The sequence below is a fragment of the Accipiter gentilis genome, chromosome 25 (genome assembly GCF_929443795.1).
Source record: "Accipiter gentilis chromosome 25, bAccGen1.1, whole genome shotgun sequence".
NCBI lineage: Eukaryota > Metazoa > Chordata > Aves > Accipitriformes > Accipitridae > Astur > Astur gentilis.
The window spans coordinates 16,758,522-16,773,876 of record NC_064904.1 but is presented as its reverse complement, the minus strand read 5'-3'; the positions used below and the strand labels follow the sequence as shown (position 1 = coordinate 16,773,876).

Here is a 15,355-nt window from a genome sequence, read left to right as displayed (position 1 = left end):
AAAAAATGTGGAATGTTTTTCAAACCTCCATAGTAAGTGCCTAATTAAACGGAAACTGATCTGCCCATCTTTTTAAAACATCTTCCCATATAAACCAGTATGACCTCAGTGTCCCCAAATGCCAGGCTAAAAAGCACATTCAGCACATAAAATTCCAAATGTACTTGGTTTTCTTCCTAATTTAAATATTTAGAATTTGCAGAAAGCACATTTTGCTGATTTTAATATATCATCAAATGCTTCAGTACAGAGGGACTATATCTGAGAAACCACTTTTCTAAAATACATTAATTAATTTTTTTTTATGATTTATAGTCATGATGTCTTATAATTAAGCTCAGGAAAACAGATCAAACACTTTCATGTTGGAATTGAAACTAGTTATCTGAAGAAGCAATTTAAAAGTAATGCTTCTTTGGCTTGTCAGCTCAAATTAGTGAAAGCCAAAATGGCTTAATCATATACTCATAGAAAGCCAATTTAGTCTTATTTTTCACCAAATATAGAGCTCTGAACAGGAAGAAGAAAGATAAGCTACGGAGTTAACTAAAGGCTATCAGGCATGCTATTTCTGTTGTCTTGGACAACTGGCAAAAAGAACACTTGCAAAAGAATCAAAGCCAACATTTCAAATTACCTAAAGTTACACCTCTGAATTGGTATTTAGATATCTAGATGGGACTGACATGATTTTTTCACCATAGGGCCAACCAACCTCTTCCCCTTCACAAGCAGATCCATAAAGGTGAGCAACCTCTCTAAAATGAAGATCAGTTTTACCTGAGTGTTAAATAGAACTTCATAGGATTAACTTGGCACACCACTTTTTGAACATTTCAGTGAAAATCTTCAGGGACTGTTCTTTATTCCATTGAATGTAGGCAGCTACATTGCACAACTAATAATTTCTTTAAAATGCAGAATCTAATTAATGAAGATGAAACAACTGAAATGCCACTTAGTGAACAGAATTGAATTTGCAACTAATACTGACTAGAATCTTACCCACAACTGGTCTTAAAATGGTTTTAGACCAGGCTTTTCTGAGCCACTCACCCTATTTTTTAGGATCTAATATTGAATTTGCATGCTTTGTAGTTATCTTGAAGAATATACAGCAGTACAAAGAAACTTGATTTGAATATTCTAATAATCATTGGAATTCATATGCACAAATAAAGAAAAGCATAGAATTATCTGAATGCTTCTGTTATCTTACTTAGTACGTACATGAATTTAAAAATTTAGGTTCAATTAAATGATGCTTCTGAAAAAAACATAAAACCTGTGTATTTTCAAAAAAGTCTTCCCAAACCTGAATATCTGAAACTACTGAAATCACAGTATACATGAAGACATGTCATAATAATGGCAAAAAAATCATTCATAGATAAAACTTATGTATGCTTTTGTAAATATGCTCTGATATTTCATATTTCTACCAAAGCTGAAACATTCATTGCCTTTATTTCTTGGGCTTTTCTTGAAATTGTAGGGAACTGAACACCGTTCTGAAAAAAAGGAAGCAATTGAATCTGAAGAAGCCATATTTTATCCTATTTCATTGGTAACTACAAAATATCATATGACCTCATAATAATGTAAACAAAAATTCTTTTAATTACTCAGTCACATTATCCTGAAAAGTTTACAACAGCTTCTTGGCACAGACTATCTTTGTTGATCAGTTTAGACAGGTTAGTAAGTACTACTGCTAGAAACCTCCTCTCACATGATCATAGATACCTCTCTTTTTCTGTATCTTCTTTTAAAACTTCAAGTTCATTTTTCAAATATTCTTCATGCTTGCTAAGTATTACATAGGTTGGCTTCCACCTGTGGAGAAAGTAAAAAAATAGAAAGCATATAAGTGGTCTTTCCTAATAAAAAGCCATTCAGAAATGAAGATATCAAGTTACTTTAGCTAGCTTACTGGAACAAATAATTTACTTAATGTTTTGAAAGTCAAACATAAACAGGTTTAGTACAGAAAGCTTTTACATGTGTACATTATTTTCTTAAGGTTTTAAAGCTGCAAATTCAAGAATATACATATGAGATTAACAAAGATTATAAAGCACTTTTTAAGGAATAAATAAAGTGATCTTCACAAATTTTTGGAGACTACTGCTAGGCAATTAGGCATCTAAATCCACATATTAGGTACTCAGAACAGCGCCATCAGTAAATCATTTAGATATGTACAATCTTCTCATTGGAGGTGCACACAGCTTTGTTCTCATCAGTATCACCAGCACCTATCTCATACCTAAATGCAGGCAGCAGCCACAAACTCAGAATTTCCTCCATTTGCTAAGCAAGTCCTGCTCAGAAAACAGTCAGAAAGAGATGCTGTCTTTCAGTACAATAGCCCAGACACTGGCAGCACTGACCTGGCAATTTGGAGTCACAGGTCCACATACCACCTCTTACTGACTACATTTGAACTCAAATTCTGCCCCTACAGGAAAACACACCAGCTAACAGTTAATAATAAATCAATGGCAGGCAAGAACTGAGCTTCAGTTGCTGCCAAATAACATTCTGTTCTACCTCTAAGTCATCATCCACATATATTTTCATACTTCATGCAGTTGTTATCTGGGTATATAGTATGTCTACATTGTTAAATGCAGCCATTCCAGAAACCTGTCTCCAGACAAGTGGTGCTGAGTGGCTTATACACAGCTCATAACTAGCTTCCTCTAGAGCAAACTGATGGGTCCACATTCTGTAATGCTTAGCCTGGATCTCCTCTCATGGGGCTTCCCTATGGCCCTGAAACACAACTAATCAATTTTTTGTTCTTCTTCTCATTTCAGGAGCCTCCTATAATAGAAGAGCTATGATGCAGCCCGCCAAAGTGACTTTCTCACAGTAGGATGCTGTAGATTGTACTGAAAGCACAGCAACTTCAGGGAATACATAAAGGACTTAGGACTAGTAAACTAATAGTACTTTCTCAACATCCAGGTATTAGAGATGCCTCTTCCTTGATTGTGGGAGCTCTAGAAAAACAGATAGATAAACTTTCTGATTCAAGTGAAATTCAGATGTGATCTTTAGGAAAGGCATACAAAGGGTATTTATTTCTTTAAAAAAAAAACATCCTGCCTGAAAAAAAGATGGTGTAAGGAGCATAAACCATCCACGCCTAGATGACTCCCACCCTCCCAGCTGAGGTGACAGCTATCAGAAAAGACATTTTCCGAGGAAGTTGTAACTGAACAAATGGCCAGGATATTGCTCAATTAAGGATAAGAAACAAATTCAGAAACCTCTGGTGCATGGAGCCTCCAAACAGTGAGTAATGCCTTAATAAGACTTAACAGACACCAAAGCGTTGTAAGTTGAGGGAAAGAGCAGAAAAATTACTTCAGTCTACTGAGCGTATGTGCTATTGACAAACACACTGCTCATTCTGAGAGAATAACCTCTGTAATGACAGGTTGTCAACAGGCAAATTCTGAGATGCTGGGAGCTGAGAATCCGATGACTGCCGAATCACCTGAACAGACTGGGCTACAGTAGGACAGAGATACTACTTCCAATGAAAAAAAAATCACATGCTCCCTCCAGAGGAACCTTCTACAGAAAAAATTAGCACACCCTCTCCCTAGTCAGGGCTTAAAGTGACCTATAAATTCAGCTTTTGTCCAGAATACAAGCTACCCAAAGGCAATACAAACACCTTCAATGTTTGTCTGAGTGGAACTATCTGTCTTAGGGGATGTACGCAGAAAACCCAACTGTAGGAACACGTACATAGATACTATCAAAGCTAAACACTGAAGAAATAGAAGAAGGACAAATCCATAGGACTGAAGAGACTAAGTGAATCTGGAACAGCAGTGATACAGCTACATTTAAACAGTTACACCAACAAGGAGGAGGGGAGACGTAGCAATACAGAACAAGGTTGCAACTGAACAAAGCAAATAGTTCATTACTGGACAGGTGGGAGCAACTGAGGACATATGGTTCACTTTGCACAGCATATTCATGAGTAGGGTAAGCAAAGGGCATTTTTGGATGTGAGTATGCCCTATGGTTCAAAACTAGAGTGTAGCATGCAATCACACAAAGTATGAATGGGCATTTGGACAATCACTCCAAAGGTGGAATAAAAGAGAGGCTTCAGTAACAGCTAACTTAATGCAATTTCCATCACGGAAATAAAGAACAAAGACCTGACAATTAATTTGCTGAAGTGAAGTCCAATAACCTTGAACAAAAGATAACGTACTCCAGGGGGTGAGAGAACACAACATATAATCAACATTTATAACAGCAGTAAAGTTTGTCAACAAAAAAGCTGAATGAGAAATTGCAGCATCCATTCAGGAAATTCAGCACTATTGGTACAAATTGTTTGACACCACTGGGGATTGAAAATGTAATTACAAAATGTTACTTCACCATATCTACTGCAAATTCAGCAGAAAGCTGAATTTTTAAAGGGTCAGATTTTTTAAAAAGTAGAAACCAACATACTTGGATACTTATATAAAAATGTACTGGCACACAAACACTGTGATCTTCTTCTACTCAGAAAACTCCATGCCTTTCTTTGGAGGAAAAAAAACCCAAGCAATGAAAAAGTCATAGAGTTTTTGTTAATCAAAGTACAAACCCTGTTGTGCATTATATTTTGTGTTCATATCTATTCTACAGACATTCAAAAAACACATAATACAAGAAAACTGTTTTGTAAACACAACAAAGTATACAGGACTCAAGTAGCTCATCTACTAGTTTGCTAAATGCATCACTGTTTCACAGAGGTTCTCGGTAGCTATCATATTTATTTGTCCTTCCTTTCATCAGCTAGTGTATAAAAAAAATCTTTATTCACACTAATCTGAAAGCAATAAAAATATCCTGTCGTTTAGCTAGTGGGACAAGACAACAATTTATTTTCCAAATTAGCAACATTCTGAGTTCATCTGGCTTTTTTTTATTTCCATGAAATCTCACCATCCTTGAACCCAAATTTAAAAAATGGAAGAGAAACAAAATTGGAATAGCTTCCATCAGCAGTATTTCATCATTTCTTATTGTTCTAGGATCAATATTTCTAGTTTGAATCATTCAAGAAACTAAATATTAGAAAAATGTCATCACTTGTCTAAAAATATATATTTCATTTAGGTAATTTTGTGCCTTCAGTTCTTTGTTATGTAGACTAATATGGATTTCTTCGGAAAACACAGTATCCCAATACATCTGTCTCATATATAATTTTTCTGTAGACTTGTTGAATATAAGAATCCCATATTTTGTTCAAAGTCTTCAAACATGCTTCGATATACTTACAATGTCTAGTAATCCAGACAAAAAGTTGTTTCTTTGAGAGCTCCGTTGAGCATTACTGGCAATTAATCGACTATGAGGGTGATTGTGACTCCAAAACAATATTTGGATTTACAAAATCAACATTAGAATCATGTCCAGTATACCTAGAGTATCAACTAGAATAAATTTTAGAAGTTTAAGATGATTCTACCACGTAAGTGCTCTAATTGTCTGATCTTATAGCTAGGGCTTGTTTATCGCTGTTTTCAGTATGTCGTTAAATGACACTTTCAATAATTTAAGACACAGAGTCTCTACTCTTCTGCAAGCATTGTCCTTCTATGAATACATGTATTCATTAATGAGTCACTTCTCGTTTTCAGTCTCTTTACACTAATGCCATTAATTATTTTTTGTAGGACCTGAGCCAAAACCCATTGAATTCAATGATTAAAATTTAGATCAGATCCTTAGTTCTACCCTTAAGTTTTTATTTTTTTATTGGCATCTCTTAACAGTTTGTGATTTGCAAACAGATTTGCAACTTCAAAAGATATCCAAGGAAATAGTGAATAGTTTCTGAAACTTACAGAAGTGTTCATTTTATACTGCATTGGAGGCAAGAATTTAATGTAAAGGAAAAGTGGAGTTTTCTTGTCAAGGTCAAATATTTTCCTAACTCTTGATAAAGCTACAAATTGGTATGGTGAGACAATTGATTCAAACAGCCAGCCACTACACCCACTTCATTCACTAATGATTCCATTCTTTCTTCCGTTTTCAGATAGTTCAAAATAAACCTGGAAAGGACCCTGATGCTATCTTTACTTCTCTTTTTATTCTTAAAAACACCCATATTTTCCATTCACATCCTAAAAAAATATTTCAAATATATGTTATAGACATTTTTATTCAAGTACTTATCTTTGGGTACAGAATTGCAGGGAAAAAAGAACATATAGAATTTGCTAACAAATCACTTCAACTGGCAAGGAACTAGACAGATTGTGGAGAGATGAACGCTGCAATGAAAAGACAGGATTATATCATCCGGGCCAAACTCTCTGTATTGTTAAATACAGATTTGCCCTTTCACCTACCCTTGCAAACACCTGAGATTTTCATTTTTAAAAATTAGACATTCCATGAAAAAACTCCTTGTAGCCAAATTCTTGCTTGAGAAACTTTTAATTACTAAGACTCAAAAGTGATCTGCATTCAAAACTTCCACTAATAATCTGATAGAAAAATTTCTGTGAAGAAAACTGTGAACTGCAACCCATTGCATTCATCAAAACAGAGTGCCTAGAACAATTTTGCAGTCTGCAGTAAAAATTATACCAAAATCTGCTAGTAGAACTACTATGTAGAGGCAGCTATGAGACACCTTAGGAGACAATACATATTGAACAAAAAGTAATCCAAAACACATTGTGAACAAAGAGTAGGCAGATGCTTCAATTTCAGGAAGCCAAATTCAGAATTAAACAATGAAGAACATAACAGAGACTTATTATCACTGATAGTTACTAACTTTTTTTAGTTAAAAAAAACAGTTAACTTTTTTTGAACAGTGTTCTTAATACTTTTCAAATTTGACAGAATTCACATGCATCCAAATAAAGAAAAATTCTGTTTCTATTACCTTACTGCTTGAGTATTTAGCATGCTGCAAACAGTACCTGTGATCTCTGAAAATCATTGATTCTAATAAAAAAACTAAAACAAACTTAAATGTAGTCTTTTTTTCTATAATTTACTTTTTCAAGGGGTGGATAATACTGCAACTTTAGTACCTGATGATTTGCAGCTTGAAAAAAACAGAAGAGTACTAAAGTTTTCTTTAACATCACTCCTGTCTGAACACACACTTACATATTTATTTTTACACTACTTCATCACTGAGTTTCTTAATGCCATCTGTAACTAAAAGTTCAGGCTATATTATACTTACGCATTACAGCTCTTCTTACTACTCTCATTCTGCTTGTGCAAATCAGCTATTGCATCATTGCTGTTATTTATATTTTCCTGCAACCTGGCAATTTCATTCTTTTTTTCTGTGATTTTTACAGTATACACTGAAATTAAAAATAAAAAAGTAAGCATATGTATTTTCAACATTTCCATGAAATAAAAAGTCTACGTTCAGAATGATTCAAGTTTTCTTCCAAAATACTTAATCTCGATAGTGCCAGATGAGTGGACAGACTGCAACTAAGCAAAGCAACAACAAAGTGAGTGAAAAACTCAAGAAGTTTCAGCTGTGTGGTGAGTACCTTGATTATCATCTAATATTGTGAGACTGACTTTGGAAGAAAAAAATTATTTGTACCATTTGTGCATCCCAGTCTATATAATACTGAAGTAGCTATTAGTGGTAGAAAGCAAAGCACTCTTAATAGTTAGAGCTGACCCTTCTTTTTTGCAGTCCACAGTGTCTGCAGATAATGGAAGTAGTATGCAGGGAAACCAGAGTGTAAGCCACTTTGCCCTCAATAATGCTTGTAACTGGGGAGACTGATTGAAGTACAAAAGTTGCTTGAGATAAATGTCTCTTTCAAACATTTGTTTTCTTTTACAGAAGTCCAGAAAGACAAATGTTTTGAATGGGAAAGTTGACTACAACAAGGGAAAAATAAAAACATCACTAAAGGCATATAATCAAATTATTACTAGAAACAGAAACAGAAATTAAAATAAAAAGGGAATTTACTCAAGGTGGGAATGTGTAATGTATGATAATACAAGAGGCAGCAGTTAATTAATGAAAAAATGCATTATAACGACAAATTCTGCAGCTCTATGATATTTGCAGAGATTCTTAAGGCAGATTCTTAATTCTGCCTTTTCTAACAGCAGACAGCTGATAACATTTTCTGAATGAGTGGTTAGTAGAGAATCCATACTGTTGGTCATGATCACTGTCCTCTTTCACAAATAAAAGCCATGAGAGCTATCATGCATGCTCATGCTGCAATGCAATGAGCACAACTAGGTGCACTTTTTTTTTTCTGTGCTGTTTATTTCTTTTTTTTTTCATACAAGGTTTCAGACTTATTAGTGTCAAATCACACCTCGCCATCACTGCTGCCCTGATGTGCTATATGCCAAAGTTGGTGGCCGTAAACAGAAGTGAATCACAGACATCCTGTCCTTCTCATCTACTTAACCAGGAAGGGCATCTTAGTTATGCCACAGGTTTCTTGAGCTGTTTGAATTACCACTCTAGAACTTCAGGTCATCCTGAAGTTTGGGTCTGGTTTTGCAGCACTTGCTATATATTCACTTTCAATGCCAGCTGCATCTATACCAGAAAAAAAACACTTTTCAGAGAGGAACATCAGTCCGTGAAAGCAAAAGATTCTCGATGTATTTTAATATGTTGAGTTATCATGAATATCTTCAGTATCTTAATATTTTCAATAGCTTAAGTCAGTAACTTGCCGTTACTTAGCATGAAGCACAAATATTGGACAACTGATGTATGCTTCATTTCTGTTAAAAAACAGGTGTATTTGGAAGTATCCTGCAGATGACAGTTTGAGATTTACCAAGATATAACATAACTGTCTTAACAAAATATCTGTTACATAAGCAAAGCTATACATTTAACATTTCATTCAGTATTTTCTGTAGATGAGCACTTCTGTGACAAGTGTGAGTTGTTCTACTCACCCTTTGCTTTCGCAAGCACCTTGTGGATGAGATCCATCTCACCCAACTTTACAATGCAGGCACCTAATTCAGAACTAGACACCCATGGCTACAGCTACACTCAGTGGAGACAAGTGGACATTTTTTAAAGCTTACTTTATCTAACCTACTTTAAACTCTTTCTTCAGGATAAGACAAATCACACCCTAAAAGTGCCTATTTCCCTCCACTAGTGATAAAGGGACTTTAGCCAAAAAAGCCTGATGAATCTCACACTAAAAGTCCGAGGCTGAATGCTACAGCTGTTCCTATGCCAAGTAATACACACACACAGACGAAATTAAAGCAGTGGAACTATTTCTTGGTAAGTTTCTGAAAGACTTAACCCAAACTTTTACAAGTCTGTGTTGGTTGTGAGTTCACACATAGTTAGATATCTCTGAACTGATCATGCAAATAGCTACGCCATGTTACTACACAGCCTTTGGATTTTCCCTAAAAGCATGCTCATTTACCATAAGGTTGCATAAATGTTAAGAAAAACCTCAACTCTAAGGTTCAGTTATGTGACTGAAGAGTTAAAATGGAAATCTAGGTGCCCCAGATTTAGTTACAGATGTTAAATGATTAAGATGGTTCAATTTAATAATCTTCTTAATGAGTAAGTACTTGCTTGGACATATCAGTCAAGATTATTAGATATGTTGCCACGAAGGAGAACAGCAATTAGACCAGAATTCTCTCTTGTTCTTTTTCCTGAAGGTTATGAGCTTCAATATCTACCTGTGAAGTACCAGTGATGAGCACAGATGTCCTCAGATTGTCTAAAGAATAGTTCACCACAACAATTCTCGTGAGATAGTGATTCCATGTAGTAGCATGGTAAAAAAAAAAAAAAATCAGTCCAGACCTAAGTCCATAATATTATGCTATCTGTAAGTCCTAGGGGGAAAGAATTTGATGTGGAGCAAGACTTTCTCATTGGGTTTACTGTTTTGAATTTCAAATAAGATTACCAGCTGCTTGATTGCAAAAGAGAAGAACAAGGCTTGAGTAGGTAGTAGCAACTGAGAGAACTTTCATTATTTTAAGAAAACAGAAAGAGAGAAGCAGTGAGGCAGAGGTCCAAATCTGGAAAGAACAAAAAACATGAAGAAAGAAAGGGAGGCAAGTGGCAGATGTATTGAGCAAGCACAGCTGAATCAAAGAACTGCCAGTTACTGTGAGGAGCTACAGAGTAAGAGCAGGAAATGGCGCAGCATGAAACTGGCTGTCCATGAGACAGCTGAACAGCATTAGCTAAAAGTCGCAAGCAAAAGCAAAGTCTGCTAGGGAGAATGAGCAAGTATTGATGGCAAAAGATGAGGTAGGGTGAGAGTAGGACACGGGACAGCTTTCATTATTAGGCTTGCTTCCGCCCCTGAAACACAGAACATGTACCAGGACTAATGAAACAAAAGCAGTGTGTTCAATGTCTAATAAAATGATAATTTATCACTACTCACAATTTATCTGTTGAGTCACATGTTCCTTAGCATAAGAAGCTTGTTCTAGCTGGAAAACTAAGAAGAAAATAAACACTTTTTCATACACACACACACACACACACACATATGAGTTGAGCTGCGAAACAAATCTATGTTGTGCAGCATTAATTGCACAAACACTGATTAACAAAGATTTTAACAAAATACTTAAATAACAATTTTACTATTAAATAACTGTTAGTACCCCTCTCCATAACATCACAGCTAACAAAACTTTATGTATGCAAACATCAAAACCTTAATATTATAAATTTATTTTAAGTTAATATAACTGCTTAAAGCAGAAAACATCACTATATGTAGCACATTAGCAATTATTAATTAAAAAATATAGGATATAATGACCTACCAAACTCGAGCAGAAGTTTGTCTAAGTTGCTCAAAAACCTGTCACTCATTGTGTAAACTATAAAAGAAAAATGCAATTCAAGGATTTACACAGTCAAAAGCTTTACTGATACAATAAACAAGTCAAAATTGCAAGACAATACCATACATTTTAAGGTAAAGGGGAGAAAAACAAAGTTTTAACTGCATTTTAATTAGTATCTAAACCACTTTAGTGGAAACAAATTTCTCACTGATAGTGGTAAGTCTAAACCACAGTTAGGAAAAAAGGAGGTATACCATTTAGGTGAAGCTTTGTTCCTGGAGCAGTTCTATCTTTGAGAGGCTTAATGTTCTTATAAGGCACAAAGAATGCAGGAAAAGATGCTTGTGTACAATATGTATAGTCTCTACTCCGGCTGGTTTAGTAAGCCTATCGACTGCAATGCTGGTAATGGAAAAGCTACTTATCCATTCTCTACACTCCTCCCGTAGTAATTGCAAAGTACATTTTAATCAGAAGTTATATGCATAAGTGTGATTAAAGGCACAACTCATATACAATGGAAAGGAGATTATTACAAATTAATTTTTCTGTTTGTATAGTGCTGCTATGTGCAGAAATTCAGGTATGGGTTTTTAAACAGTTTGGGAGTCATGTAGTCTTCTAAAAAAGAGACAATCACCATTTTATCAGAACGTACTGAATACAGCTAGTTAGCTCAGATATACTTAACATTAAGTAAAGTTATCTGATACTTAATTGTCCCACAATGGCTTCCCCATATCCTTAGTACTGTGTAAGAAGTAAAGCCACAACAAATTGGTGATGAGGATGAGATCCTAATCCAGGATAAAGTGGAATAGAAAACAACTGCAGAATTTAACTAAAGTGGCATTAAGGCTACATAGTGTAGCACTGAGACACTGAAACGGGAGGGCGGTGGAGCATTTAAAATGCTGGATGTTTGACAGAAATGAGTTTGCCTAATAGTTAAGTGAGGATCAGAACACCTAATCCAAGTGACTGGATTAGTATAGGCTGTGATAAAAACTCTGAGAAAGAGATAACAGTTTTATCAAATGTATTAAAAGCTTGTAACCCTAGTTCCTACTGCCTGGAAACATTTAAGATAGCAAACAAAACATTTTCTGAAAATACTAAGAAAAATCTAAGAAATGCTACCTCAAGCCACAGGTCAAGGCAGAATATTTTTGCTTTTACACAACGTGAAAGAAAATACTAAGTAATTCCTTTGGATGCAAAAATTAGTTTGGATCACATATTAAAAATCTGTTCTCTAGAAAGAGTTTAACGATGTTTGTTAGTTGACAGTTCCCATAAAAACTGCAAGACATTGGGGCATGCACAGAAGGTACACAGATGGATGCAAAATAAAAAGCACAAACATTACTTTAAACAGCAAAGAATTTCTATTCATTCTATTCTATTCAAATCACAACACAAAGTTCACCAATAGAGCAGACTGTACAACTGTATTATTAAGATACATACTATTCTATTGTCTAGTCACTAAGACAGTTACGATTGATTTTATCTTTTGAATACTTTTGTAGAAGAGAGAAACAGAACTGAAGTGAGTGTTTAATATTTTTTTCCCCGTAATTTTGCAATACAATTTATGTAAAAGGTAGAGTTGCAGAAAACGGCAGTGCTTCTGAAAGCATGCATATGTAAAAAATCTGCTATTCTGGATTTTGTTAAAATGAAGTAACATAACTGCAAATGGCAAATGCTATTCTGTGTTGTGAATTAAAAGGCTACATGTGTCACTGGTAGAAAGGGCTGAGAGATTCAATTACACTGGTAATCTACAGGATGTTTGTAGATTTTAAAAACAGTGGTTAATAACAGCCTGAAACAAAAGACATCTAAATTTTGGACAATGGATAACTTCCAGGATATGACAGTAGTAAAGCCTGATTCTTCATCCTGCTGGAGAAAAGTAGCATCAAACCATTAGCCAACTCTGGATGACAAATTCAGAGGATGTTCTCATATGGGGCTGTTATTTTGGTTAAAAGGAACTATGTAATACACAGCAATGGGTAAACCACATTCAAACTCCAGATATTATTTCTAATGGTGCTGTTCAGAATGCTGCCAGAAGAAAAATATTACTATGCATCTTGCATTTTTGAATCTCATTAATGTAATTATATGTAATTCAATTGTGGCAATAGTTTCATATATTACAAGATTGCATTGAGTGCAGAAACTTCAAACAAACTGCCTGATGGAGTCTCTAGCCATTATCATAACACTAACATTAATGCCACTTCTCAGCAGAGTTACATATCCCATCTGGCAACGGCCATTCCTCAGTTCTTCATTAAAAGGTGAAAAATACCCGTAATCTATGAGGCAAATTTCTTCCTTAAAATCAAATGCTCAATTCTACCCATTGTCAGCTGTGCAACAGTACTAATTTCTGTTGGCTTTATATAAATAATTTTCATTCCAGCAGGGCTCTTTTGAGAGCAAGACGTATTTCTCCTGTGCTATTCAATACTGTTTAAGACTCTCTTAAGTGGCTATTTGATTCTTCTTGAAATTTAGTAGAGTTCACATGTCTAGACTAAGTTTTTATCTCTGTAATAAAATTTTTAAAAAGTGCCTCTCGTCGTGCTGTTTATGTTCCTCTCCCCTCTTCTGCAACACCGTTTTAGGGACCTTGTGAGGAGACTAGAACCCTGCATTCAAGGTGAGGACAGGCAGTCTTTTTCGAAACCCACTGCTGTTTTCAGTGTTTCTGACATCATAGCCCTTTCCTGACTGGTGATAATTCCAGTTATTACATCTGAGGTAACGTAATTGTAAGGCTTTTCACTTATGAAGTCCCTGTTTCTAACACTTAAGTTTTAAAGCTCCTTGCCACCATGCATTATGTACCATGCTTTTATTGCTAGCTAAACGATGTGTCTGTCAAGTCCTCAGAAAGTCAAACATCTTCTGGATTGCCCCATTTTACTTAGTCGGGCGCATACCAAACAAAACGATATTGCTTCAGATTATTCCCCAAATTCCTGGAATTTAAAAATTAAACCGATTTTTGTCAAAATGGTGGAGGGGGGGGTAAACTCATCCTGTGGGGTACCACAGGGGCTGCGCCTAAGCTCCACAAAATGGCGGCGCAAGAAAAGGGGAGCGAGACCCTCGCGGCGGAGAGGGGCGATGGGGTCGGGGCGGCCGCGTAGCCCCTCTGCATTTTGGGGGGCTATCAGCACTGGGAAAGCGACCAGGACATGGTGGCCCTGCACCGCCAGAAGAAGAAGAGCGAGGAGAGCCACGACAGCCGTCCAGTGCCTCACCCAGGGCCGTCAGGCGGAGGGGGCCGGAGTACGGCCACCGCCCCGCTCCCTCAGCTTCGTCCCCGCCGTCCTGGAGGGCGACAGGGGCGGCCCAGAGCCGCCGCCAGCCTACCCCGGGAGGAGCTCCGCACCCCGGCGAAGGGCCCGCTCCAGCCGCTGCGAGGGCCGGACACCGCCTCGTCGCTCTCCCTCACCGCCGGCCGCGACCCGCGCCTCCCGCCGCAGTGAGGCGGGAAAATGGCCGGGCAGGCCCCCGCGCCCCTCGGCGGGCCGAGGGGAGAGGCGGCGGGGAGCCGGCAGGAGGGTGCGGAACGGGGCAGGAGGGGCTGCAGCAACGGCCTCCTGCGTGGCGGAACGGGCAGCTCAGCCCCGTCAAATGGTGCGGAGAGGGCGGCAGGTGTCACCTTCCCGCCGCCGCCTCGCCGCCCTCCTTGCCGGCTGTGGGCGGGTGGGCGAGGGTGGCAGCTGCCGGCGGCCGGGCTTTCCGCTGGGAAACCTGGAGCAGCTTCACCTGCCGGGAGAAGGGGCTGAGGCCATTTTGGGAGGAGGTCGACAAGCAGAGCCGGGCGGGGCCCGCTGCCCATCGCCAGGAGCCGCAGCCCTCCGCTCCCCCGGGGGCACATCAGCGGGGTGCGTGTCCCCTCAAAACCCACCCGTTTGCCTTAACAGTGAGAGTTATAAGGGAAAGATCAACATTTCCGAGGGCTTCGGGGCGGAGGGCCGAGCCAGCGGCGCCGGCCGTGGGTGAAAAGCGATGAGGATGCTCCATCTACCGGGGAGAGGGCGCAGGCGGGCGGGAGCCGGGCGGCCGCCGGGGACAGGAGGGAGGCACGGCCGCCGAAATGGGGCATCTCCGGGGACCGTGCCGGCGGCTTCAACACACACCCACACCCCGGGATGTAACACACACACACACACACAAAAAGAGGCTGCAGCGTGTGACTTGCTTTATCCACCCTCCGGGTCCCACGCGTGTTGCTGACCCAGCTGGGGGTGGGGGGCAGGTGTAGCAACTGTATAAAGCCTTCTTCTCGCCATACCTCACGCCTAAAGGTGCGGTTTATAAACGCATTAAATGAGAGTTTATAAACGCATTAAAGTATAACACTTCACATCCTGGAACAGTGCTTTACCTTGAAGACGGTGGGGAGTGTCACCAGCCCCGGCAGCTCTGGTGCGCATGGCAGCCTCAGCAC

General features: G+C 38.2%; 1 protein-coding gene across 1 annotated transcript in view; it reads right to left on the bottom strand.

Annotated features, from left to right (window-relative positions):
- Positions 1-15,010, bottom strand: part of C25H14orf39 (chromosome 25 C14orf39 homolog) — a 34,818-nt gene extending 19,808 nt beyond the window's left edge. Inside the window, exons 1-7 of the mRNA XM_049828312.1 lie at positions 14,933-15,010; positions 14,564-14,670; positions 14,272-14,501; positions 10,849-10,905; positions 10,458-10,514; positions 7,250-7,376; positions 1,747-1,836 (exon numbers count right to left, since the gene is read on the bottom strand). Coding sequence (XP_049684269.1) covers positions 1,747-1,836; positions 7,250-7,376; positions 10,458-10,514; positions 10,849-10,905; positions 14,272-14,501; positions 14,564-14,670; positions 14,933-15,010 — 746 coding nt within the window. The remainder of the gene's footprint in view (positions 1-1,746; positions 1,837-7,249; positions 7,377-10,457; positions 10,515-10,848; positions 10,906-14,271; positions 14,502-14,563; positions 14,671-14,932) is intronic.
- Positions 15,011-15,355: the final 345 nt, after the last annotated feature.